Source organism: Mus pahari, chromosome 17 (assembly GCF_900095145.1).
Source record: "Mus pahari chromosome 17, PAHARI_EIJ_v1.1, whole genome shotgun sequence".
Lineage (NCBI taxonomy): Eukaryota > Metazoa > Chordata > Mammalia > Rodentia > Muridae > Mus > Mus pahari.
The window spans coordinates 14127193-14154312 of record NC_034606.1 but is presented as its reverse complement, the minus strand read 5'-3'; the positions used below and the strand labels follow the sequence as shown (position 1 = coordinate 14154312).

The 27120-nt window shown below is 34.3% G+C and overlaps 1 protein-coding gene across 5 annotated transcripts in view; it reads left to right on the top strand.

Annotated features, from left to right (window-relative positions):
• The window catches only part of Csmd3 (CUB and Sushi multiple domains 3), a 1165720-nt gene that overhangs the window by 983899 nt on the left and 154701 nt on the right, over positions 1 to 27120 (top strand). For 4 of the 5 annotated variants that reach the window (XM_021216672.2, XM_029547951.1, XM_029547949.1 and 1 more), the window contains 3 exons: positions 15024 to 15137; positions 15634 to 15729; positions 17247 to 17450. In XM_021216672.2, coding sequence (XP_021072331.1) covers positions 15024 to 15137; positions 15634 to 15729; positions 17247 to 17450 — 414 coding nt within the window. The remainder of the gene's footprint in view (positions 1 to 15023; positions 15138 to 15633; positions 15730 to 17246; positions 17451 to 27120) is intronic. The other variant, XM_029547950.1, reaches the window with a different exon arrangement.

Sequence of the window (27120 nt, the reverse complement as noted above, 5' to 3'; positions counted from 1 at the left end):
CACCATAAACTTCATAGTTTCCTTTATGTGAGACATAATCTCAACTTCTTCCTTGAAATCTTCATCTATAATTCCTAGATTTACAATGAATCTTTGAAATATTTGGTGGCTTCCTTCTAAAACCGTTCCTACTATCTTTAGGGCTAGAGGTCCCTGAACTCCAAGGGGTATTTCATAGCATTGAATTATTGGTCATAGTGTCAGATTTTTACTTACGGCTAAGTTTAGGGCACCACTTCCTTCTGCAGCAGATTTTAGGTCTCCAGTACTTAGTTTGTATGAGCCATACACTGATAGTAGGAAAATGCCTGGTTCATATTTGTTTCTGGGGTCCAAGTTAATCCCTTTAGGGACTTTACCATCATAAAGGGATTGCCTCATGTATGTCTTAATGATATACATTTATTAGTCAATACCTCATCTTCTACAATTCCCAGAAGGCTGAGGTCTTCAAGAGAAGTCTCTAGGAACGTCTTGTCTACATTCCCTTTTCAATTATCTCATCTTCAACAGTCAAAACAACAGAAATTTTGATACTTACTGATCATTAGTGGTCAATAAGTATCATAGTCATTTGGGTCAATATTAGAAGTACTTCTAATCCATTCATTCATGTATACTGATTGAGTGAGTTTTTAAATGTTTAAGAATGCTTAAACATTTAAATACTCTGCTGTAGGGAGCTGGTGTGCCAAGCCCCGTGGTCCCTTTTTACAAGAGCCTGAGCTGCTGAGCCTGTGTGGATGGATTGCCTGCCTTCTGAGTGAATGGACTATCACTGGCCTCCCTGGCTGAACTCTGACTGGATCCAGGAGAGGGGGAGGGGATCAGGTCAGAGGACTGAAAACAGGATGCACCCAGGGCTGGGAAGGAGCTTGGGGGTGAGGGGCTGGGAAAAACAGGATGTGCCCCAGAGGGAGGGAGGAGGATTCTGGGGGAGAGGCGGTAAACAGTTCAGGTGAGCAAGAGTTGAAGAAGGAGTTGGAGAGTGGAGTTGGAGTTTAGTGGGAACAGGGAGAGGGTTAGAAAAAGCTGCTTGTGAGAGAGAAAAGATTAAAAGCTGTTCGGGGAGATAAAGAGGAAATCTGTTTGGAACCTGCTTGGCATTTTTGTCGTTCTTCCCCGGCTCTGCTGGTCAGAGTTCGGGGGTCTGCGACAAATGGTGGCCCGTACAGGGACAAAAAGAAGAAAAGGCATCTGGTGCTGCGTGTGAAGAACTCTTCTCCAGGAGCAGCTACTGAAGAAGAAAAAGAAAGAGGAGAAGAAGAAAAGAAGAGATAAAGACGAAATCTGTTTGGAACCGGCTTGGCATTTGTGTCATTTCTTCTCCGTCTCTGCTGGTCAGAGTCCAGGGGTCTGCGACACTCTGCATTCAGATTTTTGAAAGCTATAGCTTCAGTTAATGCCTTTCTCACCTCTGGTTCTGAAATTGGCCTGTTTATTTCTATGTAAGAAGTCTGTAAAACTCTATGGAGCTTCGCATAATCTTTGTGCATGGCATAGACCTTTTACCATGTTTCTCCAGGCTCTTTATAGTTTTCCATAATTGCAGCTTCTTCTCACCACCTTGTCAGCCCCTTGTCAGTATGGCTGCTGCTAAATCTTTCCATTCTTTAGGAATAATCCTGTTTGGATAGCCCTGATATATTTAACATCTGTCTCACATAGGGTGAGTGCATTCCATAAGATATTATTCTTTAAAATGTTTAAAGTTTTGTATTTTAACAGGATTCCAGATTAGTTTTTCATTTTGTGAGTTTTCACCATATTTTGACATTTGTTTCCTGGTAACTGGAAAATCTAGTGGGGGTGGTCATTTTTCCTCAGAGGAATGATTTACCTTGGCTCATAGATCTAGGGTATAATCTAGGGTATAGGGGGAGCCAAGGCAGCAAGAACTTAAGGATTACCCTGCGTCCATAATCAGGAAGAATACTGCCTCAACTCTCCGTGGTGCCACAGGTGATATCTTGTTAACTTAAAATAATCTCCCATGGGCATGCCAAGAGGCCTATTTCCAGAGCTTGTTGATAGGTACACAATCACCAGGACATTGGGTTTGTCTCAAAGATAAAACTAACAACAGCAAGAAAAATGTATTTCTATTGTATTTGAGTTTTGAAATGAATCATATGGGCTTGTGGCTCCTTTGATCTGTATTCTATAAGAAGTAAATAATCTGTACAACAAATATGTGTTCTTAACAAAGTCTATAAATAACTGTGATCATTTGAGGCTATAACTTACTTTTAAATAGTCATTTAAGTATTAGTTTTGGGAGTAGAGAGATGGTTTAGCACCTGAGAGGCGGCGCTATGGCTTTGATTCCCAGTACCCACATGTTGTGTAACAACCATCTGTAGCTCTAGATCCAGGAGATTTGGCACCTGTTCTGACAAGGCACATGCTTATGTAGACACAGGCAAACGCTCATACCCAGTAAAATAAAATAAATATAAAAGGACTTATCTTTAGTCACCTTTGATAACTACAGTAGCCAGAAATTAATTTATAAATAAAAGGAACTGTTACAGTCAGATTTTAAAATTTTCTTTCTTTACATATGCATATGAGATTGGCTTTAAACAGTTAACTATTTCTTCATATAAGTTGAGAGGAATATGAGCTGTGCTATTTTCAGTTCCTTTTGCATTTTGATAAAAAAAATGATTAATTTTCAGCCATTTTCCCTCTGAAGACAACCCAAAACACATTTTTCACACAGAATCTTTACAAAGCAAAGTACATTACATAGTCTATGAATAAAATTTGCTCACTTAAGTCAAAAGCTTTTTAATGGAACATGAGCTAGTTCTTTTGAAAGTATCATTTGTTAGCTTGGTTAGAATATTGAAAATGATCTACACTTCACGATTTTGGACATGTCTAGACAACACAAGGTACTTCACAGCTTCATTACAAGGTAGTACAAGGACTTTCAATTTGGTAGTAGAATAAATGACCTATGCCTGATGAGAATAAGACAGACATTATATATCAGTGGGATCATAGAAATACATCATTAATTTAGCTTAAGAATGAGATTTCATTTTCAGACTACACACATGCATATTCTGATTTCTAAATACAACACTTCAGTATAAGAGCTTCACTTTTCATTCTTCTCCACTCCAGTGATTGATTTAGATATACCTTTAAGTAGAAGGATGCAGAGATAATAAGATTAAAGTGTATTTTCTATGCAGGTGCTATAATTAAATTATTCATGTCTAGGGATTTTAACCTGCTTTCTTGTAGTGAAGCTCTAAGTCTTATGGGGATTTGGATTCCTTACTACTCTAATTGGAGCTTAAAACATATCCTCCTACAGATTCACTGTTGCTAATCAGTCAGCTTTTCTTTGCTTCCATTACCTGATTTGTAAACACAGAATTTAATTAGATGGTTGTAAAGTGTCCATACAATTAAAATGTCCTGTTATTTTTAAAAACTGTAATGATTTCAAAGAAAATTGAAATATGAGTTTCTCAGCCAGGGTTACTATTGCTGTGATGAAACCCTCTGACCAAAAGCAAGTTGAGGAAGGCTTTATTTCCACATCACAGTCCATCACTGAAGGAAGTCAGGACAGAAACTCAAAAAAGGCAAGAACATAGAGGAAGGAGCTGATGCAAGGGACATGTAGAGGTGCTGCTAACTGACTTGCATCCAATGGGTTGTTCAGCCTGCTTTCTTATAGAACTCAGGACCTTCAGTCTAGGTGATGCCACTCATAATGGACTCGGCACTCATAAATCAATCACCAATAAAAATGTTCCTTTAGGCTTGTGTCCAGCTCAATCTCGAGAGGCATTTTTTTCAACTGAAGTCTTCTTGTGATGACTCTAGCTGTTGTCAACTTGATACAAAACCAGCCACAATGACATAATCTTCTTATATATTTCTATATTGTTTCTATGTGAAAATATGCCTTAAGGAATCAATCATACATATACATATAGTATGTGTATAGTTTTATATATAGTACATATACATGTATATATTACTTCATTATTTTAGAATGACTTCTCCAAGATTAAAATTGTATATGTAGCCCTTTATAGAAATAACAGTTCTAAATTCATTTTCATGCGATATAAAGGTGGCTTTGCAGTTAAGAATACTTGGTGCTCTTGCAGAGGATACAAATTCAATTCTCAGCACCCATATTAAGCAACCTACAGATCTCAGCAATTCCAGCTCCAGGGGATCTTACTGGCTACACACTCATACATACATACATACATGCATACATACATACATACATGCATACATACATACATACACACACACATACACAAATGCACACAAATAAATATATTAAAATAAACTGATTTTGCTATACAAATCATAATTATTAAGGCTGGTGAGATGGCTCAGCAGGTAAGAGCACCCGACTGCTCTTCCAAAGATCCAGAGTTCAAATCCCAGCAACCACATGGTGGCTCACAACCATCCATAACAATATCTGACTCCCTCTTCTGGAGTGTCTGAAGACAGCTACAGTGTACTTATATATAATAAATAAATAAATCTTTAAAAAAACAACATGATTATTAAAGAAAAGTTTTAGAGGAAATTGAAATAATAAATCCAACAATTTGTTTAATTGTACAAATTTAGATGTTCCTTCAATGGTGAATATTCTTTAGATCTCTTTCTCCTTCACATTCACAGATTTTTGTTTTTTAAAAAAATAAGATCAAGAAGTGATAATATTAAGTGATATGGAAAGGCAGAAGACAGACAAAGGACACCTGAGCAATGAAAGAGGATATGAAGCTAAATGATTTTCTGCTTTAACTCTTTTTTTTTCTTTTTTTTTGGGGGGGGAGGGTCAGTGCATAAAATGTAACTGATAGTAAATATGTAAAGTCAAAGTTTCACAATTTCATAATGGTCATTCCAACTGCATAGAAGTTCACGAAGGTGTAGAATTTATTATTTTCTTTCAGTAGTAAATTCTTACTCTAACTGAGCATTTCTTGTAAACTCCAGCTTCAAAATGTATGTGTCAAAACATGGTTAAATTATATCTGTAATAATCATAAAGAAGCCTTGATTTATTTTGGTTATGAAGATTTATAAGCATGTTAAAGCTAGTTTTTGAACTTGGTAAGCCCAAGTTCATGAGTTTCCAGTGATTACTTTTTGAGCATTAAAATCTTTTGAAAATGTTTTTCTTTGATGACCACTCCATCTGTTTTTCTAAATATCACTGGATTATACCAAATAAAGTCTTCCAGCACTGTAACTGGGAATTGAGAGGTTTAGAGTCCTTGTCCTATCATGAAGGTATGAGGGAGATTCATAGAAAGCAGAGAGCAGAGCCAAGTGACACAACTCAGCCAGTGACACAATTCAGCCAGTGCAGTTAACCTTAATGATACACTCTGTCAAAACTCATGTGCAGTAGGGAACCAGAGCTTCTGTTATTGAGATAGACCTATCACTGCCCACTTTCCTACAGATGTATCCTTGAGACAGAAACCATTATTGATAGCTGCCTTCCTAAAGCTAACTCTTAGAAAAGGATAGGTAATGACATTTGTCAAGTTGACTACCCTATTTTAGTAATTTTACGGATGAAAGATACTATAAATATCAGAGCAGGACTAAACTTGCCACAGGGTTCATCAGGAAAACAAAGGTTGTCATAAAACCTAATAAGTAACGTGAATTTGATTCCTGAATCTATATGGTGGACAGAGAGGAAAAAAAAAAACAAAAAACAAAAAACATAGGTGGTCCTCTGACACCTACACAGAAGCACACAAACCATACCTGTCTACCCCTCACACACACCACATACATACTAAATACATGAACATACTTTAAAACAATTCTAAATAGGAGGTTCAGGAATTTAACAATATTAGTAAATTTACTGACATCAGCCAAATTAAATGTATTGGCTTTCGGTCCATATTTGATCTAATTACCAACAAAACAAAACAAAAAGCAGAGCAAAACAACAAAAAACCCCAAAACCCAATTGTTTATTTTTAAAGAAAATGGGGAATTTAGGAATACAAAATAAGTATTAAATAAATTATTTTATATTTTGTCAGGTGGGATAAATGCAGGATGGTTGTTTATTTATTACTTGCTGATTAGCAATAAATACTTATGGAGTAAGATACAATTTTGGTACAGAAGAAATAGGAAGCAACAAATAAAACAAGATGCAAAAATTCTAATGTTATAGGATAGTGGTAAGTTCATGGGTATTTATTTAGTTATTTATTTTAATTGAATATAGTAATAATAAAAATATCCTAGCAATTTAAGTTACCATCTTTGGGAGAATGTGTTTTGACATACATCTTTACTCCCAGCCTGGAATTTGGCCATCATGTTTTAGCAAAACATGAGGGGAAATTTTAAGATTAATACAGAATAAATATTCATCTAGATTATAAAGGAGTTAGAAGTGAAAATATTGATACAAACTGCAACTTTTCAAACTTTTTACCTTGTTTTTTTGTTTTAACTTTTAAAGCATACAATAAAATTGCATATTATTGCATATTTTTATTATTATTTTATCCTTTTAAACACCAAATAAATTCTCAACTGTTAGGGAAGTGTTTCAGCTACAAAATTCAGATAAAGTATTTGTTTGCAGTTGAATAAACATGCAGTCATAGAATAAAGAAAGTTGAAGTATATCAGTTGTAAGAATTTTAGTAAAAGTGATTACATGTTTAGAAAATGTCAAGTAGAAAGTTTTAAATTTTTATTGGAAAAGCAAATGGTTATGGTACAGAATGAAAGCTTGCCTCCAGAGAAACCTAAAAGTTGACTATGGATTTAGTCAGTAAAACTAGTTAAGAATTCAGTAATGTGTCACGCAAGAAATTGCTAAGAGTGAGATCATAGTACCCTATTTCAGTGACTAGACTTATATTTGAGGGCAGAGCTCAACTATAACACAGGTGCTACTAGTCTAAATTGTATATTTTGAATAGCATCTTTACTTGTATATTACTGCAAATAGAAGTAATGTTAAGATATTCGTCTTTTATTTGCTAATGAGCAGGCATTCGCTGTGCCTTTGAACTCTAGACCTGGCACTTCTAAAATTTTGCTATGTGGTGTATTTGGCACTAATTCCTAAGGTGATGCCAAGCTTTTGTCGGTTATTTAAATAGACTTCTGGTCATTAGTATCTGATACATGTGACTCACCTCAGTGACAGTGGTGAACAGGAAGAAGCATCTTACCATGAACTAAGTGTTCACTTCTATTTTAGTAGAAAACGAGCTGTAAGTTTCAGGGATCTGATATATAAGAATATAACTTTCCAAAATATTAATGAGTTTTAGTTTCTGTTATATCAACGAATGCAATTCCTATTCGGATTTTACCACTCCCAGATGTCATTTGTAGCATAAGGGGCACATTGATTTCATTTGTGCCTGATTTTAAAAGTTCTTCCTTTTTGATGCTTTTGAGAGAAAAAGAAATTGTAGATCAGAGACTTTCATGTATGTTACTTATGTAAAAGAAATCACTTTGCATATGAACACACCAGCTAGGTGGGCAAAGTCTGTGTAGCATAGTCCCTTGAAATAGTCATCAGAATAAAAGTATGAGGCAAGTTCCATATAAATCTAAGCAAGTTTTGTAGTAGTTTATGACAAGAATCCCTCTCATACATAGTCAAGTGATGTTTTAACTGCAAAGTGATTTGTCTCTAAGTTTCAATTCTGGTAGTGTGGGTGTATGAGTGCTATCATCCTTTGTGAGTCAGTAAGTAAAGTTCATGCTGAGCAAACAAGGTAGGGTTGGAAATGTTTAAACAGAATCACAAGCCAGCCCAGTGAGTAATAGAGTCATCAATAGAAACCCCAGAACTTAATGGCTATGTAGATTTTGTAAACAACAGAACAGGTGTGTGAAAAATTGGGCTAAGACTTATATATACAAGATTCTTTTCTATATAAAAGTATTTATTTTGTAAAATGAAATTTCAATGTGTTTACTGCAAAGCCAAAAAAAAAAAAAAAAAAAAAGGAATGCCCTCTCATTGTGTGTTTTTAACCAAAATAGAAACCTGAAAATTACCATTTCCCTCTCCTACTTGAGAAGATGAAATATAAAATCAAGTGGACAGAGAAGTACACTGACATTTTGAAACTGAAATTAAAATTAATCTTGGTTGAAATAGCTAGAAAACATACTTAATCCTTTCAGTCCTCTCATTTGTTCTAATCATGAATGTTTAAAAAGCTAACTATGAGCCAGGCACATCCACCATCAAAGGTATTGATCAAAAATGTCAGCTTGCATAAGCAGCAAACACATTTGCAAGAATGAGTTATTAGTAATTCAGTTATTAGTAATTTATTACTGTGTTCCAGATACTGTTCAATTGTTTTGCGTGTATCAGTTTATGGGGTGCACCCTTTTAACTCTGAGGTTGTGTCATTTTATTAACTCCGGTTTGCAGATGAGGAAAGTGAACAGAGAAAAGGAAATGAGCTTCATTCCCCCTGTCTGATTTATCCATATGGATTCAGTCTGGAGGTTGATTCCAGAAATCTTCAAAAGTCATTTTTACAGAATGCCAAAGACATTTCTGACCTTTGAGCCTATTATTCCTGTATGTGTTCATCTATAAGTATTGAAGACTTACAGTTTCTTCATCCTTTTTCCCCTGTGCTGGGGCATTGACCCTCAAGTCTCATACACAGTTAGCAAGAGTTCTACCATTAAGTTACACTGTAATCCCAGTTCCACAGATTTATTTCACAGATATAATGTGACTTTATATTATGTCACTTTAGTGTCTTTGACACATAAATAATATGCCATTATTAACCTGATTTCTAAAACTTTGGTTACCAAAGAGCCTGCCCAGCAAGAACTAGTTTATCAAAACTAGTTTTAAACAAACACGTATGTTCTAACCACTAGTTTTAAACAAACACGTATGTTTTAACCACTCCCTGTTTTCTACAGAAGAGGCTGTGTTGCTTCCTTTAGTAATGCCCTCTCCCCCTCCCTCTATCATTGCCTCCCTCTGTCTTCTCATGCTAGTATGCTACTGTGTTGTTCAGAAGTACTTCCTTCTGAAAGGAAAAAACAAAACAAAACAAAACCCACAATACATAGTGATGGAACCTTTCTCCATTTACATAAATTTACTTTTCATGTTTAATTCAGTAACTAAGGTTCTGATCACTGAATAATAGCAATAATGTCCATATTTATTTCATTAGCCTTTTTTAACACTAATTAATTTTTAAATCAGTGAGTCTCTTTGCATGTAGCTAATTATTTTAATGGTACAAAAATGGGATCTGGATTCAGAATGTCTCTGCTTAGCATTGAGAAAATTTATTTTCTTAAGAGGAGTGTCTGTCAAGATGGCAGAACGAGTAAGGGCCCTGCTACTGAGGATAAATACCATCCTTATCTCTGGGACCTCATGACAGAAGGGGAATACCAACTCGTGCAAGTTGACTTACGACTTCCATAAATGTGCCAGCACACACACTCATAAATAATTGAAGAAATACAATTTATTCAAGATTATCAACATATTTGTAAAAATTATTACAATAGAGTTTGGCTGTTAGTTAGAGAAATTAAGATCGATTTAAAATGCATGGACATATGGGAACCCACAGCCAAGTAACAAGATGAGAATTGAAGGAAAAACACTCAAGTGAAAAACATAAGAAACTATTAAATAGCCAGGCTAAGCCAATACACATGTGTTGCTGAAGAAATAAGACGAACAAATACCACTGAACTGACAACAGGGTTGAAATGGTGATCAGATATTGAGGGTAGGTGGGGATAAACCAAACTGATAGATTTTTTATTGAGATCAAGCTCTCCTTAGAGGATTCAGGACTTGATCAAAGTTTGCCCATAAAGACGTTTGCCACCAAGGAAGGGACATGCTAGCAATATTGCAAAGTAGAATTTAATGGAAAAATGAACTTCACAGTTTTCTTTCCCCTTTTTTTGTGTTCTAAGCAAATGCACACTCCTGTGGTCAGTAGCCCATTCTATTGTATTGCCTTATACTCCAAGAAGCTCAGCAATGTTTACAGGCTGATGCTTGCTCTGTCCTGAGAATTCTGCACTTTAACTATGCTAATTTCTTTCTGTCAATCCAAGCATTATGACAGCACCTATCAATTTGCATTTAGAGTGCTTTAATTAAACAGAATAGGCTACATTTCTGAAATTCAATGAATCTGACTAAGAAAAAGGCATTTGATAGGTTGGCTGTTGAAAAGAAAACAACCTTTCTGCATCTTGGCTGATTTTCATGATGAATTAAATGTATGTCAGATATATAGAATATTTTGTCCCAGTCTACATTTGCTGCTTATGCGTGAGTACATATTCAAGTTGAGGGGAACACTCTGCCAAGAACATCTAGTCTCCAGCCTTGCATTGATTTTGAGTGTTTTAATCACTATTTAAAGGAATTAAACAACAACAACAACAACAACAAAAACAAAGCTACATTTCTTAAATGCACCCTGGAGGTAACATTACCCCAGTTTCCCTGTGGCAGGTTTTTGGAAGACTTGCTTTGAAGATTGGCTTTAAAGGAATAACACAATGGCAATCTACAGGGAACGATGTGGCCTAAGTGTGCTGAAGCTGTTTGTTTTTTAATTAATCTAATCAGTGAACCTATTACCATTTCATAAGCAGAACAAAGGCCTGTTGCAGTTTCACTAAGCAAATACAGTTAATGGGGCCTAAGGGCAGGGATCCTGTTTGTTTTGGTGACCCTTTCAACTTTAGCATTTAATTCACTTCCTGTGTTCCATAGAATGAAGTTATCTAAGTCCTATTACATTCGTGTTTATTCTGGAGCAAAATCTCTGGAAAATAAGAGCTTTAAAAGGAGTTTTTACTAAAAGAAAAGTTATCCGTGGGCATATTTTACATATTCACTTCTTATCTTACTAGGATTTCTTTCCTTCCCCTTTCTGTTTTTTTTTTTTTTTTTTTTTTAATATTAGTTAAAATAAATTTTTAACAAAATAGTTAAAATAGTACCATTAACTTCTGTTATTTTTAAAATGGGAGAAAATTCCATAAATCCCTGTTTGTTTTAAGAAGTTGCTTGCTGTTTTGAAGGCTGAGTTTGCACTCTGTAGCAAAATGCTTCCCATCTTTACAGGGAGAAAAACAAGTTGCCTATAATTCCAGTCACAGCTTTTTTTGGTTTTTTTGTTTTTTTTTGTTTGTTTTGTTTTTTTTTGTTTTGTTTTCTTTTGTTTTTTGAGACAGAGTTTCTCTGTGTAGCCCTGGCTATCCTAGAACTTACTCTGTAGACCAGGCTGGCCTTGAACTCAGAAATCCTCCTGCCTCTGCCTCCTAAGTGCTAGGATTAAAGGTGTGTGCCACTATGCCCGGCTTTTTTTTTTTTTTTTTTCTCTCTGCTTGTAAACCAAGAGACACCAAAGAGTTTACTAATCAGTCTAAAGATTACAGAAAAAAATTAAGAGTTCTAGAAATGAAGCAATGGTCCAGCCCATAGGCTGAGCATCAGTACACAGATCAAATTTGAAAGGTATGATTTAAAAGAGGGATTATTTCCCAGAAATAAATATTAAATTTTTAATTTAACTCTCAAAGACTGAAAAATATAATAAAATGTTAACGGTGGTTCCAAATAGAGTTAATATAATGGAAGTGGAGAGGATTGACGAGTCAATTGAAAAATAGAAGGTAGATAACACAGAATTTGATAAAAAGAACTTATGCAGGGCTGGTAAGATGGCTCAGTGGGTAAGAGCACCCGACTGCTCTTCCAAGGGTCCGGAGTTCAAATCCCAGCAACCACATGGTGGCTCATAACCATCCGCAACAAGATCTGACTCCCTCTTCTGGAGTGTCTGAAGACAGCTACAGTGTACTTACATATAATAAATAAATAAATCTTTAAAAAAAAAAAAAAAAGAACTTATGCAGAGAAACAAATCTGGTCTACTTACACTACAGTGATCATAACAATATACCTTAGCTGTGTAAAAATGGGTGACACAGGTATTTAAGACAACTTGCTTACCAAAACCATTATCCGGTAAATATAGTGTACCATGATAATGTATTAACTGTGTTTTCCCTTAATTAGTTACAATCAGTCAAAGGCTGTTTTTGTCAATTCAGAACATTTTAGATGTAAAGGCCAAAAGATTGTTGTCTGCACTTGTGAATACTATGTGAGTCAAAATATTTACGCATGAAATGAGGCAGTAAACCTTAGGACAGGCCTTAAATTCTTAAACTAGTAACTTCTGGGCATATGGTCATTAGAATCATAAACTAACAGCATTTCTGATCCCCCCCTCCCCCTTTAGTGGTATTACCCAAGACTTGGCCTGTCAAAAGTCATTTATGGCAGCGGCATTCTTTATGTCCTATCTTTCTCTGGGTAACCACTGGCTATTGATAGATGCTTTGGGAGAATGACTCATGCTCTTCAGATGAGTAGTGTACATCCTATTGCAATGGACTGCCACACACATGCTCTCATGGGTGGCCTTGATGAAATTCAACAGGTTGCACAGCAGATTCATGAACATAGGAAGGGGAGCAACAAGGAAGAGAGTGGAATCGACAGAGGAGGAAGTAATTAGAATGAACTGTATACATGTATGGTATTGTCAAAAGTAAATGTAATGAAACCATGTGGCTAAAAATCGGGGATTTGGTTCTGAGCTGTGGTATTAGTGTATTTCACGGGTATTCTGACAATGTGTATGAAATCAGGTCTGGGCAAGTATTACTGATATTTTGTACTACAAATGCTCCATTAAGCACATCTTTTTATCATTTATCTCTGATATAATAATGTCTTCTTCAAAGAATTTTATAAACAGCCATTTTAATTTAAATATACAACTCTCTACATTATTTCAGAATTAGAGTATTGCTGAAATGTTGCTTGCTCACTGCCCTCGTGAAGAATCCCATTTGCTTTTCTTCTCAACCATCTGGCGTCTTTCAGAATTGTAGCAAATTTTAAGTGCTTATGTCAGTGTTGGAACAAGCCTTCTCAATACCCATTCTTAGCTAACTAGCTGAAACTTAAGATGCTAGTGACTAGTGTCATTGACATATTTGCTCTTAGAATTTTAAATTGATAAAATATATTAATATACAATTGCTCTAATGAGAAAGGAGCTAAGAAGGGGCCTAATTTTAAGAGAAAGAAAACATTTATTTTTCTAATAATAAAATCTATAGTGCTTTACTTAGAAAGTGAGAGTTATTAGTAGTAAAATAGGTCAGTTATTAAGGGACAAAGAAGTAAAGGGTATTAATTTCAAAATTTTTTGTAGAAAAATACATTATCAGTGAAGAGTATTTCTTCACAATGTATTTGATATACCAGTGCTCTTGTGATAAAAATTTTGTTTTTGTTTTGTATTGTTTTTTTCCTTTTTTTTTTTTTTTTGGCCATTTTACAAGGCAATGGGGGATATCTATGTTATATTAAAACAAGTTAAAGCCACATTTAAAAATAATCAACCTAAACTCATTATTAAGGCATAAAATGAAATGTGTCCTTCATTTCTCTTTTTGGGATAATTTTTAAATAGCCTGGGATACAGAGCAAATTCGGTATCTTTTAAAGAAGTTTGAAGCCAGGTGGTGGTGGCACACCTTTAATCCCACCATTTGAAAAGGAGAGTCAGGCAGTTCCTTCTCCTCCTCTTCCTCTTACCCATGATTCCCTTCTTCCTGTTCTTCCTTTTCTTCTTCCACTACCTCCTCCTCCCCCTTCTCCTCTTCATTTTCTTCTTCTATAAAGAACTGGACTGGTATCACCAGCTTATTTCTTCCATACCAATAAATGAGTATATCTAAGTTCACAATATGATGTCTACACCTGTGTTCTGAGGCCAAACTCAGCATGATGCAGGTGTACTGTGATGTGTAAAAAATAACCATCAAAGGATGTCCATAACTTTGATTTGAATTGTAGAAAATGAACGTGAAACATTAAAATGTACTTACATTTATACCTCTCAATTATACTTGAGAAAAAGTTATATGATTCTGAGTACACAAAGTTACCTTGTTTATATATCACTAGAATCAATGCATAACTGTTTTAAGTCCACAGTTTTTTTTATTCAATGCAATATCCTAAGACTTTTTATCATTATTCATTTTGTTCTTACATTTTTCTTTTTGTGACATAACATATGAATGATCTTCTGTTGTGCAACTCTTAGCTTCTGTTTGTAGGGATCAATTCTTGGTGTGAATTTATAACAAGAATACAGATAAGTAAAATGGGAACAAAAATAATCAGCTTTCTAAAGTTCTTAAGAGAAATACGTCAGAACTGTTTTTTTTCCCATAAAAAGTAATGTTTTGTGATGATATAAAATATTTTAGCTGCTAAGGAATCACAAATTATGTTCATATTATTGGAAGAATCATAAATGTATGCTCAGGTGTCATTTGGCACAGTATAAACTAAAAACTGTATCTGAAAAGAATCTTGCAGATAAATTTTTAAATCATACATCTTGTTTATTATGGAATGGCATTTTGAGAATAATATTTTAAAAATCCCCTATATTAAAATCTTTTTAACCCAAAGGAAGAGAAAATGTTATAAAAAGAGAGTCATAAAGTGAAATAAAACTAGTCAGAATAAAAAATATGAAAGTAGTTATGATAAATACTAAATGACAACGACCTCACACTTTCTGATTAAATTAAATGTGAAATTGTTTTTTTTTTTTTTTTCCCTAAATATAGTCTTCTCGAAATTTTACTGCCTTAAATCATGGTCATTATCTTTGTGGCCTGAAATACATGTGCCATAATCCAGTTTGCACTGATCCTCACTTATAGGTAGAAAATACAAAATACAAAACAAAACGTGCAGATGACTATTATATTGTAATACTTTGTTCTCTGTCTCCTCCTCTTTCTATTTTATTTTCGTTTGTTTGTTTTTCGTTTTTGTTTTTGAATGGTTGGTGATTGGTTTGCTTCTCCTGGTTCCTGTTGCTCAGTGGTGTTTGGCCAGTTTGTATTTTTCCAGACATCACTCCACGATGTTGTTGAGGTGTTTGATGGGCCAACTCAGCAGTCTCCTCTGTTATCTTCCCTCTCGGGATCCCATTCAGGTATCCTTTACTAGAACTGCCATTCATCAGCTATTGCTTAAAGACTGACTTTTGATTAGTATTTTGGAGAGAGTTGAGATCTATGTCATCCATATTAGCAATACCATAAACTGAAAACTTTTTAATTAAGAATAAAACCACAATTTAATATTAATTAATACGCTTGAAAGAAATTGAATTATTTTCTAGGATTGTAATAAAATAAATACAATACTTGATCACAATCTGTGCTGTTTCATATGATATAAAATATTTAAGAATGAGACATATGTATTAAAATGTAATTGAAGCTTTCTGGTTAAAAATAAAAAAAAAAAAAAAGATTTCAATTAAAGCTGAACCCAAGGAAAATATATTGCTAGCAGCAGGATATTTTGAAGTAATTTGATAGAACCTAGTTTGACCATTTCAAATGAGAGTGTAAAATTATATAGTTTTTTTAGGTTTACTGAATGAAGATTATTTATGATATCTGAGTGTTTGTTTTGTTGAGTAGGAGAGTCACTTCCACTGAGTTCAGGTAATCAGATCACAATTCGATTCACTTCAGTTGGACCCATAACAGCTAAGGGATTTCACTTTGTTTATCAAGGTAAGTGACACTGTAGTCTAGCAACACACTAAGGCTTGATGTCAATTTCCATGCTGTGTTCAGTTGACCAATATTATCCTTATAACTGTATAGGAAAGAGGAAAGTTGCTTTAAGTAGTTGTATACTGATTCCTCCCCATGAATTATTTCCCTGGAACACTGTTGCTTTATCCAACTTTTAAAAAGAAAGCATTGTTCCATCACCTTTCTCAATTTAAATGTCTGATTTTCCTTCCATTCCGACATTTTGGTTCCAAAACATTCATGTTATCCTTATTATTCTCGACTCTTCCCATTTTTTTTTCCTCATAGTGCTGCACTTTAAATTAAACATGTGTACATTTGTTGTAATTTATTTAATTAAGGCAAACATTGCTCCATGTAAACAATATGCTTTCTCATTCTCTCAGTAAAATTGAACTTCTGAACAGCTACTAAATATTTTGTGCATTAAATATTTAATTTTCCCTCTTTTTTCTTGCCTTTTATGGACATTTTATAATGTCATTAAACTAAATCAAGACTCCTTAGAGATATTTTAGATCAATTGTATGTGATCATGTAATAACTCTTCTCAAAAGTATTTTGCACTTTCTTAATAAGAAATATATAAACATTTGTGACACTGTATTCTTATTAAATTCCTTCATCTCACTTTTTCCCATTGGTTATGGCACAAACTCTTTCATCATAGTATTTTCCTCAAAAACACAACTGTGTTACCGTGCATCCTCAAAGGCACTGAAAGAACTTATATGCATTTCTTCAAATTATACCAGAGGGATAAATCTACTGGAATTCACCATGCCATTCTTTTGGACTGTTGTCAATCTCTTTAATTACATTTGTATGTGTTTTAAAAAGAAAAAACATCCTGTTATCATTCTACTTTACTAAATCCAAAAAGGCACAATTGATGGGCATACAAATTCTAAAATCAATCTCAAATTTGATTATATATGATTGATTAATTAAAAATAAATATTGTTGTTAATCTGTCTGACTTCTATACTGCTTAATCTGACTGTGATTACTGACTTCAATAGAAACAAACATACTTTGATAATTAAGTTTGTAAACATGTTTGGAATAACTCAATAACAATAATAACAAATATAGAAAACAACTGGAATGTACTTCATGTATATTAAATTACATTTTGTAATTGGGAATACAAACTTAAAAATTATACATCCATTTTTGAATCTGTAAATTGGAATAGATAAATAAAATTACTTCATTTTATTGATAAGAATTTTATGAAACAAAAGATAGAAAATAACATAGTTGATGTTATTTAAAGGATCAAAGACAAATTAAAAATATCTTAAATGCCAATATTCACTTTAAATTACATTTTATTTTTATCCAACTTAAAACTTTAGATGCGTTGGAATTAGTAATTCTAATTGTAAAAAAAACAGAGAGAGATTTCTTTGAGCCTCTTTAGGAAGTTACATTTTAAAATCTATACTTGTCTGATCACTGTGAAATTAAATCACCTTATTTCTACGCAGCTGTTCCGAGAACAAGCTCTACCCAGTGCAGTTCTGTGCCCGAGCCAAGATTTGGAAGAAGGATTGGCAATGACTTTGCAGTTGGTTCATTGGTCCTTTTTGAGTGTAATCCAGGATACATTCTCCATGGCTCCAGAGCCATTAGGTGTGAAACAGTACCCAATTCTCTGGCGCAGTGGAATGATTCCTTACCTACATGCATTGGTGAGTGTATATGTCTATGTGCTTGGTGATTGTGCATAATTTTGGTCAATTTTTACTTGGATGACTTCATAGTATTAACTTCTCCAATGTATAATCTACATACCTCTTTTCCCATTCTCTAGACTGTATACACTTAGGATTTTTCTGAAAATCTTTTCAGTTTTACACAGTGTCGTCTATGCTTGCTATTGTTTCTTGTATTTTATGGTCTTATCCAAAACATCTTTGCCTAGCCCATTGTCCTTAAATATTTCTTCTCTCAATTATTATTTTAAGACTCTCTGTCCTTCTCTCTGTCTCTCCCCTCCCCCCTTTTGTATGTGTATGTGTGTGTGTTTCAATTGTCATCAGCAGTATTCTGAGCCTTCATTGTAACATTTTAAAATATCTGGCTAGGCAAAATTTATTCCTCGATACTGACATGGTATTATTTTCTTAATTCTAGATAACTATTGATTTATAGTAATTGAATGCTTTTAATTTTTGTCTGTTGATTTGGCATCTTAAAACTTTGATACATTCATTTATTAGTTCTACTAGTTCATTGGTATTTTTATATAGGATCATATCATTTGTCATGACAATTTGATTTCTTCTATTTTAGTTTAAATCTCATTTTTCTTTTTGTCATTGCTTTGTGTTCTGTTGTGTAATTGTTCTGCCTATGATTTGCTGTAGCCAGAATAAAAGCAGCAAAAGGTGTAAAGATTTTTTTTCACAATCTTATAACTGTTTAAATTACCTCTTTATTTATTGTGATATTGAGTTAGTTTTATATTATTAATATAATTTATGTTAATTTATTTATATGTTGTACTTGTATATAATTTAAAATTTTATTGATATAATTTATATTATTAATATATTTTATATTAGGTTATATAACATCACTTTTTATATTATGGTGGGTTTCTTTTAAGACTAATTTGTTCAAGGTTTTCATCATGAAATGTGTCAAACTTCATGCATTTCTGGATGCATTAAATTGATATTATGGTTTTTTCCCCTTGTTTCTATTATTTTGCAATATTTCATTTACCTTTGTGAATGCTGAACTGTCCTTTCCTTCCACAGATGATATAGTGAATAATCTCTTCAATGTACAGTTATATTGGGTTTGATTTTTGTTATTGCTGCTGTTGGAAAGTTTTGAACCTATGTCTGCTGTTTAAAGGTTTTTCAGGCTAATGCATTTTTAACAGCTGTCAAAACAGCTAAGACAGTCCTGGTTTTGCATATCAAACCACATATTTAAGCCATTAAACAAATCTATTGAGAAGTTACTTTTGGATCTTGTTGGCAAATAAACCAAATCATTAATTATAGTCCCCATGATTTTTTTCCTGTAATGAGACTTTTAACACTATTATAAGTAACCAGCATAAAATTATTTAGAAGTACAGTGGAATTTATTTTTATCAGGTGATTCATATAAACATACATAAATAATTCCGTTAGGATAAGTTTTTTAAACTTTTGGAAGATCAATAAAAAAATTGCAAAAAATGCTAAATTAAAGCAACTCTAATTTTTAAAGTAAGTATTAAGCAGTTTTATTACTAAGATTTTTCTGCTTTATTTAAAAGTTTGAAGAATTCAAATACTACCTTATGTAGGGAAACACTTTCTTTTTCGCCAACACATGAAACCAATCAGTGGTTTCCATAAAGAAAAAAATCACAGAAGAGAAATACTAGCTGATACAGAGAAATAAAGAAAAAAGAAATGAAAATAAGAGAAGTGGGAAACTACTTTAGAATATAAATATATAAATATTGTATTGTAATCTATTCTTGTTTAAAACTGTGCAGATGTCTTATGACTGTAATGTTGGTCAGTCTTTCATTGGATGAGAATATCAAATTAAAGAAAAATTACCTTGGTACATGTGTTCACAGATTTGAATTTATTTTTAGCCTAAATTCATTGATATAGGACTGTGGTATTGGAGAATGTTTTGTGGCAGGAGGCCATGGTAGTAAATGCTACCCACCTCTTGTCATCTAGCAACAGAAAATGAGAAGATCTATGGATAAGTAAGATATTCCTTTTTGAATCATCCTCCTCCTATATGAACTACTTTTTTCAACTCTGTCCTTCCTCCTAGTGGCTCATTTAACTATGAATTTATCAGTGGACTGATTCACTGATGACATGGGTTCTTCCTTGATCCAATAACAACTAAATAGCAGTGCTATCTAGTGGGCAAAGCCTTCAGCAAATGAAGTCTTAGGGTGCAGGTATGGGGGATACTATATGAAAACTTCCTATGTAAACAATTATATCTGTTTAAATATTTAATTGGTTAATAATAATATATTTATAGGTACTTAAAGGCGGCCTTTAAGAAATGATTAGTATTAGCCCTCGTAAATTAACATTCTCATAAAAGTAAAGTAAAGTAACACTCTCATAAAAGAGACTACGGACAGATGTCACACCCTTCTATGGATGTGAAAGCATAGTTAAAAATGATCTCTGAATCAGGAAAGAAGCTTTACATAGAGAAATAAATGTCTGGTGCTTAATAGATATACAGGCTGTGGTGTTTTGTTTTAGTAGCACAAAAGAACTAACTTTGAATCTGCAAAAGTAATTAGATAATACTTACAAAGTCTAAAAATGGGCTGAGTAATATGTCAAAGCTGGAAAGGTTGAGATTCATGTTGGATGAAGGTGCATTTCCATAAAGCACTTTAGAGAAAATTTCTAGAGAATAAGAGTGGTCATGAAGATACTATTCATCTAGACATAGACAGGAAAGCCCATTTTGCTATTTTAGATAGAAATATGGTATATACTACTGAGTAATGGAGGGAAGGCTATATTTATGATAAAGTCATGTATTTATATGACTTTGTAGAAAGTAGAACTTGGGAATAATGAAATTGATTTGGAGGTTTAGCAGAGGAGATATAAAGTATTTGAGATATATGTCAGTTTGTTTGTCTTGAGTACATTGGTCAAAGTTTGTGACTCAAAAAACAATTAATAATAGAATTGTGATCCAGATTTGGTGGTTGCACATATAGTGCCAGGTACACAGGAAGCAGAGTCTATGAAGTTGAACATGCAAGTTTGAGACCTCTGTTTCAGAAAATAATATAAATAAATAAATAACTTTAATAATGAAATGTAAAACACAACTTAAAATTTAGATATGTCTGCCTGTAAATTAGAAATGAGACTAGGGTTTTCAGGAGTAGGTAAAAGAATGTTTCATAAGATTGCTGTTTTAACAGAAGCTAGGAGAGTGTAGTTAAGAAGATAATCAGGAGATTAGCCAGATAATGACAAAAACCAGAACCAGTTACCCAGGTAATAGAAGAATTAGAGAGAATTTATTTATTTATTTATTTCAGAAATCACCTACAACTATTCCCCTACAATATTGCAAAGGAAGGATCTCTTTGATGTCTACTATCATTTCACATTTTAAGCTATGTGTGTACTGTGTCACTCATAAAGAAACTCTATATTGGAGGAACAAACAAACAACAAACCAAGACAGCAACAACAACAACAACAACAACAACAACAACAAAACCCAAAACCAAAACCAAAAGGAAACAAAGAACAAAAACCTTCCATGTTACCCTCAGGTAGTCTGTAACAATGTGTTGTAAAAGTTAATAGTTGACAACTTATTTGACTATAACTTAGCTGACAACTAATAGTTGACAACTTCTAGTAAATCTTGTAAATATACTTATACCTTGAAGTGAAAGAAAAGATTAGATAAAGTTACAGTGTTTTTAACGTAAGAACTGTCCAGCTGGATTGTGATCCAAGGCTTAAGGCATCACACCTAAAATAATATGCTCTCAATTTTTTTTCATAATTCTCCTGGGACCCACATGAAGCAGATATTTCTTTATATCCCTCTGATGGTAGGATCTCTTAACTATGTATTTAGATATTACTTTTGCTTATGTAGGTCCAGAAACCAGGATTTCAGCTCCAGTGGATAAGGGGGACAGAGTTCAAACCAAAGATCATTTTCAAACTTTGTTGACTTGTGTGAGATCTACTAACTCTTTCTGATTCTTCTCATTTTGAATGAAAATAAATATTCTATGGTTACACCACCACTACTGGTACCTAACTGGTTTGATTTCATGGGGTTACAGTTAACAATATAATTATCTTAGTATAAATTGCTATTCAGATGCTCTTGATCTGTTTTATATTACTTTTAGATAACACTTTATACTTTGTACTTTTTAGGTAATACTTCTACTTTGAACTGAAAATACTTTAACATCAAAATTTTCTAAATAAGGGGGCTGAAGAGACAATACAGCCATTAAATGCACTTGCTGTCCTTACAGAGGACCCAGGTTCAGTTCTCGACACCCACATGGTAGCACATAACAGTCTTTAGTTCCAACTTCAGAGGTTCTACTATCCCCCTTCTGGCCTCCAATGAACCTGCATGCATGTGGTGCACATTCAGACAAAATACTCATGAACATAAATTAAAAACAAATAAATTTTAAAAATTCTGAATACAAATGCTTGTGTCTATTCTTAACTAAAATCCATGATATCAACTAACTTTAAGTGAGAGTCAACACAAAACTATCTCAAGTTCATATCTGAATATTCTCATTAATTTTTGTGTTTATTTTGAACTTGTGTTGTTTGTGTAAATTATTGCCTATTTAAAGTTTTTGCGTTTCATGTTTCTATTCATTAGAACACAATGCTCTGAGATGTTTTGCTGTCTGAAAGCACTGTTCCATTCAAATTTGACCCTGAAACTTTTTTTGCCTGTCCTTCATAAAGCCATTTCATGCCCCTCATCTTCCATTTCTGTTCAAGGGAAGCTACTTAGGCATAAATAGCTTCTAAGTTTGTTAAATTTTTCTTAATCTACTTGAATCTACCTCAGTGTTCCCGATATTATACTACTTTTTACCCAGCCAAGAGGAACTTGCTGCTTCATGATAGGTGAGCAGTGAGTGTTCATTCAAAGATAGGATTTCAGCAAAAAACCTGATGATTTCCTGAATGCAAGTAGAGGTGTAACAACAGTAGCCACCTTCCCATAGGGTACCTACAGTCCAAGTTAAGTATTGCTCTACATAGCCATGCACTTGGTCATTCTGATGCTTATGTTAATACATCTGTAGTTTTAAACTTCTAATGTTTAGAAAAAAGTTACATGTAAGTAAAACACAAAAATCTACTTAACTGAAAGGATCAAGAAAATGTTACCAGGTGAGATGTAAACAACTGAAATCTTGCATAAAGCTGGAATCTGAAGAATTTACAGGCAAATTATCACAAAATAGGAACATTTTGATAAAAACTGAAGTTAAGAAACATGTAAAGCTGAATAATAAAAGTTAGACTGGATACAGAGCTTTCATCCTCAAAGTTGACCCTGTTACATTTCAGTGTTCTTAAACTTTTCAGTCTTAAGCCCCAAGGCTGTCCTATGCAGAGACTCAGAGATTCAAATAACCCCCTGCAGCTACTAATAGCTTTGACAATTCAAGGCCTTAGGTAGCAGGACTCAGTCAGTGGGAGGTCTCTTTTGAAAAGACCCTGAAGCTACCACCTATACCTTTAGGGGAAAAGTCTTTAATTAGCTGCTTATCCCATCCCTGTTATTCAAGTGCCCTCTAGACCCGGAATTAAGGTTCCTTGAAGGGTCCCCATGGTAATGACAGCTTCTATCTATTTATCTATTTCATTTTTATTAGAGTGGAAAATTTATGAAGTTTTGTGTGTGTGTGTGTGTGTGTGTGTGTGCTTATGTGTACTTTCTTTTTCCTTTTTTCTTTCTTTTTTTAGTTTTTCAAGACAGGGTTTCCTGGCTGTCCTAGAACTCACTCTGTAGACCAGGCTGGCCTTGAACTCAGAAATCCTCCTGCCTCTGCCTCCCAAGTGCTAGGATTAAAGGCATGAGCCACCACGCCCGGTTCGTGCGTACTTTTTAACATGACCTGAACTTTTATTCCTTTATTGGCTTATTTGTGCATCCTTACAAACAGTCAAGAAAGTTATTAAATATAGTGTTAAATAGCAATTATAAATATTTATATAAAGTATAATTTTTAATTCTGAAATCAACAAAATAATTTTCTCTTACTGGTAGTAAAATTCTGACAGAGGCACACATAAGCAAAGGAGGTTTCTGTAGAGATGGTTCAGACAGAGCAAGCAGACAAAGATAGGGATCCTTGAAGGCTATTTTGAGTGCAAATTCAATAGTGTAGGGGGTCACCGAGTGGAATGTGAAGTGATCTTGTTATGTTTCTGAAAAATCACTTCTAGTGAAAGATCAGAGGTGAAGTTATCAGACTAAGTGTGCATCTATCACTGTAGTGAAGAAAAGGGAAGGCAATTTATATCAGAGGATCAGAGTCGTGGAGATATTTACTAAGATTCAGGATATACTTTTTGTTTACTTATTGAGTGTATATGTGTATGTGTGTGGGGGGACACACACATGGGCAGACGCATGAGTACATGTGTGAGTGCAGGTTCATACTGCTTTCAACCTCCTTGAAGCTTGCTCTCTTTCGTTCCTGCTTTGCATACTCTAGGGCCTTGAGATTCTGACTTCTTTCTGCCCCATGTCTTGCTAAGGAAATTCTAGGGTTGCAGATGCAGGCTAGTTTATCTACATTTTCAAAAAGTATTATTTTTTACAACCTGACTGCAATTTCCTCTCTGTCTTCTCAGCCTCTCCACCCAGTTCCCCCTCACCCTGCCTCACATCTACCACTCCTTCCTTTCTCTCCAGAAAAAGGCAGGGCTCCCATGGATATCAACCAAACATGGAATATCAAGTGGTAGTAAGAATGGGTACCTTTCCTCATATTAAGGCTGGACAAGTGTTGCTTGAATTTATAACCCTAAAAATCCCATATAAACACACAATACAGATATTAAAATTATAAGCTACTTGTCTAGATTGGGTAGATATTTTTCTCTTACTGGTAGTAAAATTCTGACAGAGGCACACATAAGCAAAGGAGGTTTCTAGTTTGCATAGAGATGGTTCAGACAGAGAGTGAGCTGGTAGATCTATCATTATACAAAATTATCCCCCAGGCATAAAAGATCCATTGTTACTCTAGGTTCTCCCTTCCACACAGTTGTTGTCAATTAAGGCTTCTCTTCCTTTTCCTCTGTTCTCTCTCTCTGTCTCTCTCTCCCTCTCTGTCTCTCTCTGTCTCTCTCTGTCTCTGTCTCTGTCTCTCTCTCTCTCTCTCTCTCTCTCTCTGTCCTTAACAGTTCTCCTCTCTTCTTACCTGCCACAACTCTAGAGCCTTCAATCACCTTTCCCTTCCACTGCCCAATCACAAGTTCTAGCCTTTTATTGACCAGTTAAAATGGGAGAAGGTTCAGATGACATCACCTGAGTACATGATGCTTGTTGGAGTAACCCTTCTTGAGGAACCAGTATTAACATCACGAACAAATAACATTAGGCCAACTCACAAGTCAACCCTGTAGGATGAAAAGAGTTCACAAAAGAGTTACAGACAGCTCCTGCTTCCAATGTTAGTAGTCCTACAAGGATATATATATATATATATATATATATATATATATATATATATATATATATATATTGGAGGTGGCCTAGGTCACACCCATGCAAGTTCCCTGGTTGTTGGTTGAGTTTTTATAAGCCCCATATGAATCCAAATTAGTTGATTTTGTAGGTTTTCTTTTGGTGTACTTGATCCCTCTGGCTCCTACAATCCTTCATCTTCTGTAGCATTCCTTGAGATCCACCTAATGTTTGGCTGTGGGTCTCTGCATTTGTTTCCATCACTTAGTGGTTGAAGCCTCTCTGATGACATTCTACAAATATAGCAGAATATCATTAGCAATAATTTCATGGACTTTTGCTGTTGTTTTTGTCTTGGTTGGGTTTGTTGTTACCAGTCATATTTGGTTCTACCCTAGGTCCCTGGGCTATCCAGCCTTTGAGTTCTGGATCTCCAAGCAGTCTCAAGGGTGGGTTTTGTCTAGTGGCATGTGTCTCAAGCTGGACCAGTCATTGGATGGCCACTCTCACAATTTCTGCAGCCTATGTCCTGCCTACAAGATGTGCTGCACCACCTGTATTTTAAACTACTTTTTGTGGACTGAAATCAGATATCTGGCTTTCACTGGGGCATTTTTCCTGGCTGAGAAATGCCTTTAGTCCAAGCATATATTTTAGGAGAAAGTTACAGGATTTGTCGAGAGACTTAAATTAGATAGAAATATAAAATATGAGAGAAATCAGGATGAGTCTAAGTTTTATGACCTAACAATATGGTGGGTTATTGGTGGGAACATCTGAGTTGCTTAGAGGAAAGAACAGTGGAGGTATTGTTTGTATATTTGAATTTTGAAATGCTGACTGGATAATGTCCATATTGGAGGAGGAGTTATGGCTAGAGGTAAACACTTGGTTTTTACAAAAGATATGGAAGTAAATGTTTTTACATGGGTATGGTGATTAATTAGAAAGAGAAAGGCTAAAGAAATGCAATGTATTTATATGGAAGATTAAGTTATAGGTTTGTTTTCTTTCACGTCATTTTATAACTTTAGAAGGATCATTTTGACAGAAACTTGGGAGTATGTATTATATATATATAAATTATGCAGGGAAGTCAGTGCTATGATGAATGTAATATGTCAGGCAAAGAAAATGAGAATAGTATAAAGATATAAGAGAAGAAATGTAGTGTTTTAATTCATCTGAGGACTAGAATGAACTTTGTGGGCCATTTTCCCTATTTTTCTATCTATCTATCTATCTATCTATCTATCTATCTATCTATCTATCTATCATCACCTATTTATTTAATTAACTTTGGAGCATATACTTATTTTATAATTTTTTTGTTTAATCCTTTCAGGATATTTTTGAGACCGATATACGAGTTGTTGATATTTTAAAGGTGCAAAATACTCTGACCAATTTAATTGACATTGTGTTTAATCCTGGAAATGTAGTAGAAGAACAGATGGCATCTGAACATTTTCTCAGTGGTTAAGAATACTTGCTGATCTGACAGAAGAGGGACCCACTCACAAACAACTGTAACTCCAGTTTCATGGGATTTGACAGTGACTTCTGGACTCCTGAGGGCATCCACACAAAAATGTGTGCTCACACAAACATAAAATAATTTTTAAAAATGAAGTTAAAATATTGCCACTTAGTTAATTCTTTTGTAGTACTATTTTTTGAGCAAGTACATAGGATTTTTTTTTTTCATTTGACTTGTGAAGTGTCACCAAACTATGACTGATTTAATTAAAATTGTTTTTCAATATGTGCATGAAGGCGAGGTGGCTTATAGGTATAAATGTTTGTTTACAAGCAAGAAAACCTTCCTTTGAATCCCAGCCCCTACCTCATATAAAAGTTTGTATATTCATTTTTTAAAATGGTTTTAGAGCTTTGTTGTAGAAAGGCAGGGAGAAGAGAGAAGGTAGAAAGAGGGAGATCAGCCATGACCAAGTGGAGAGAGAGGGAAGGGAGAGTGGGAAGTTTGTATATTCTTATAACCTAGGTAGGTGCTTAGAGATCAGAGACAGCTTGATGGCAGACAGCATACCATTAGATTCAGAAAGAGGGAGAGAGAGAGAGAGAGAGAGAGAGAGAGGAGAGAGAGAGAGAAGAGAAGAAGAAGAACAAGAAGAA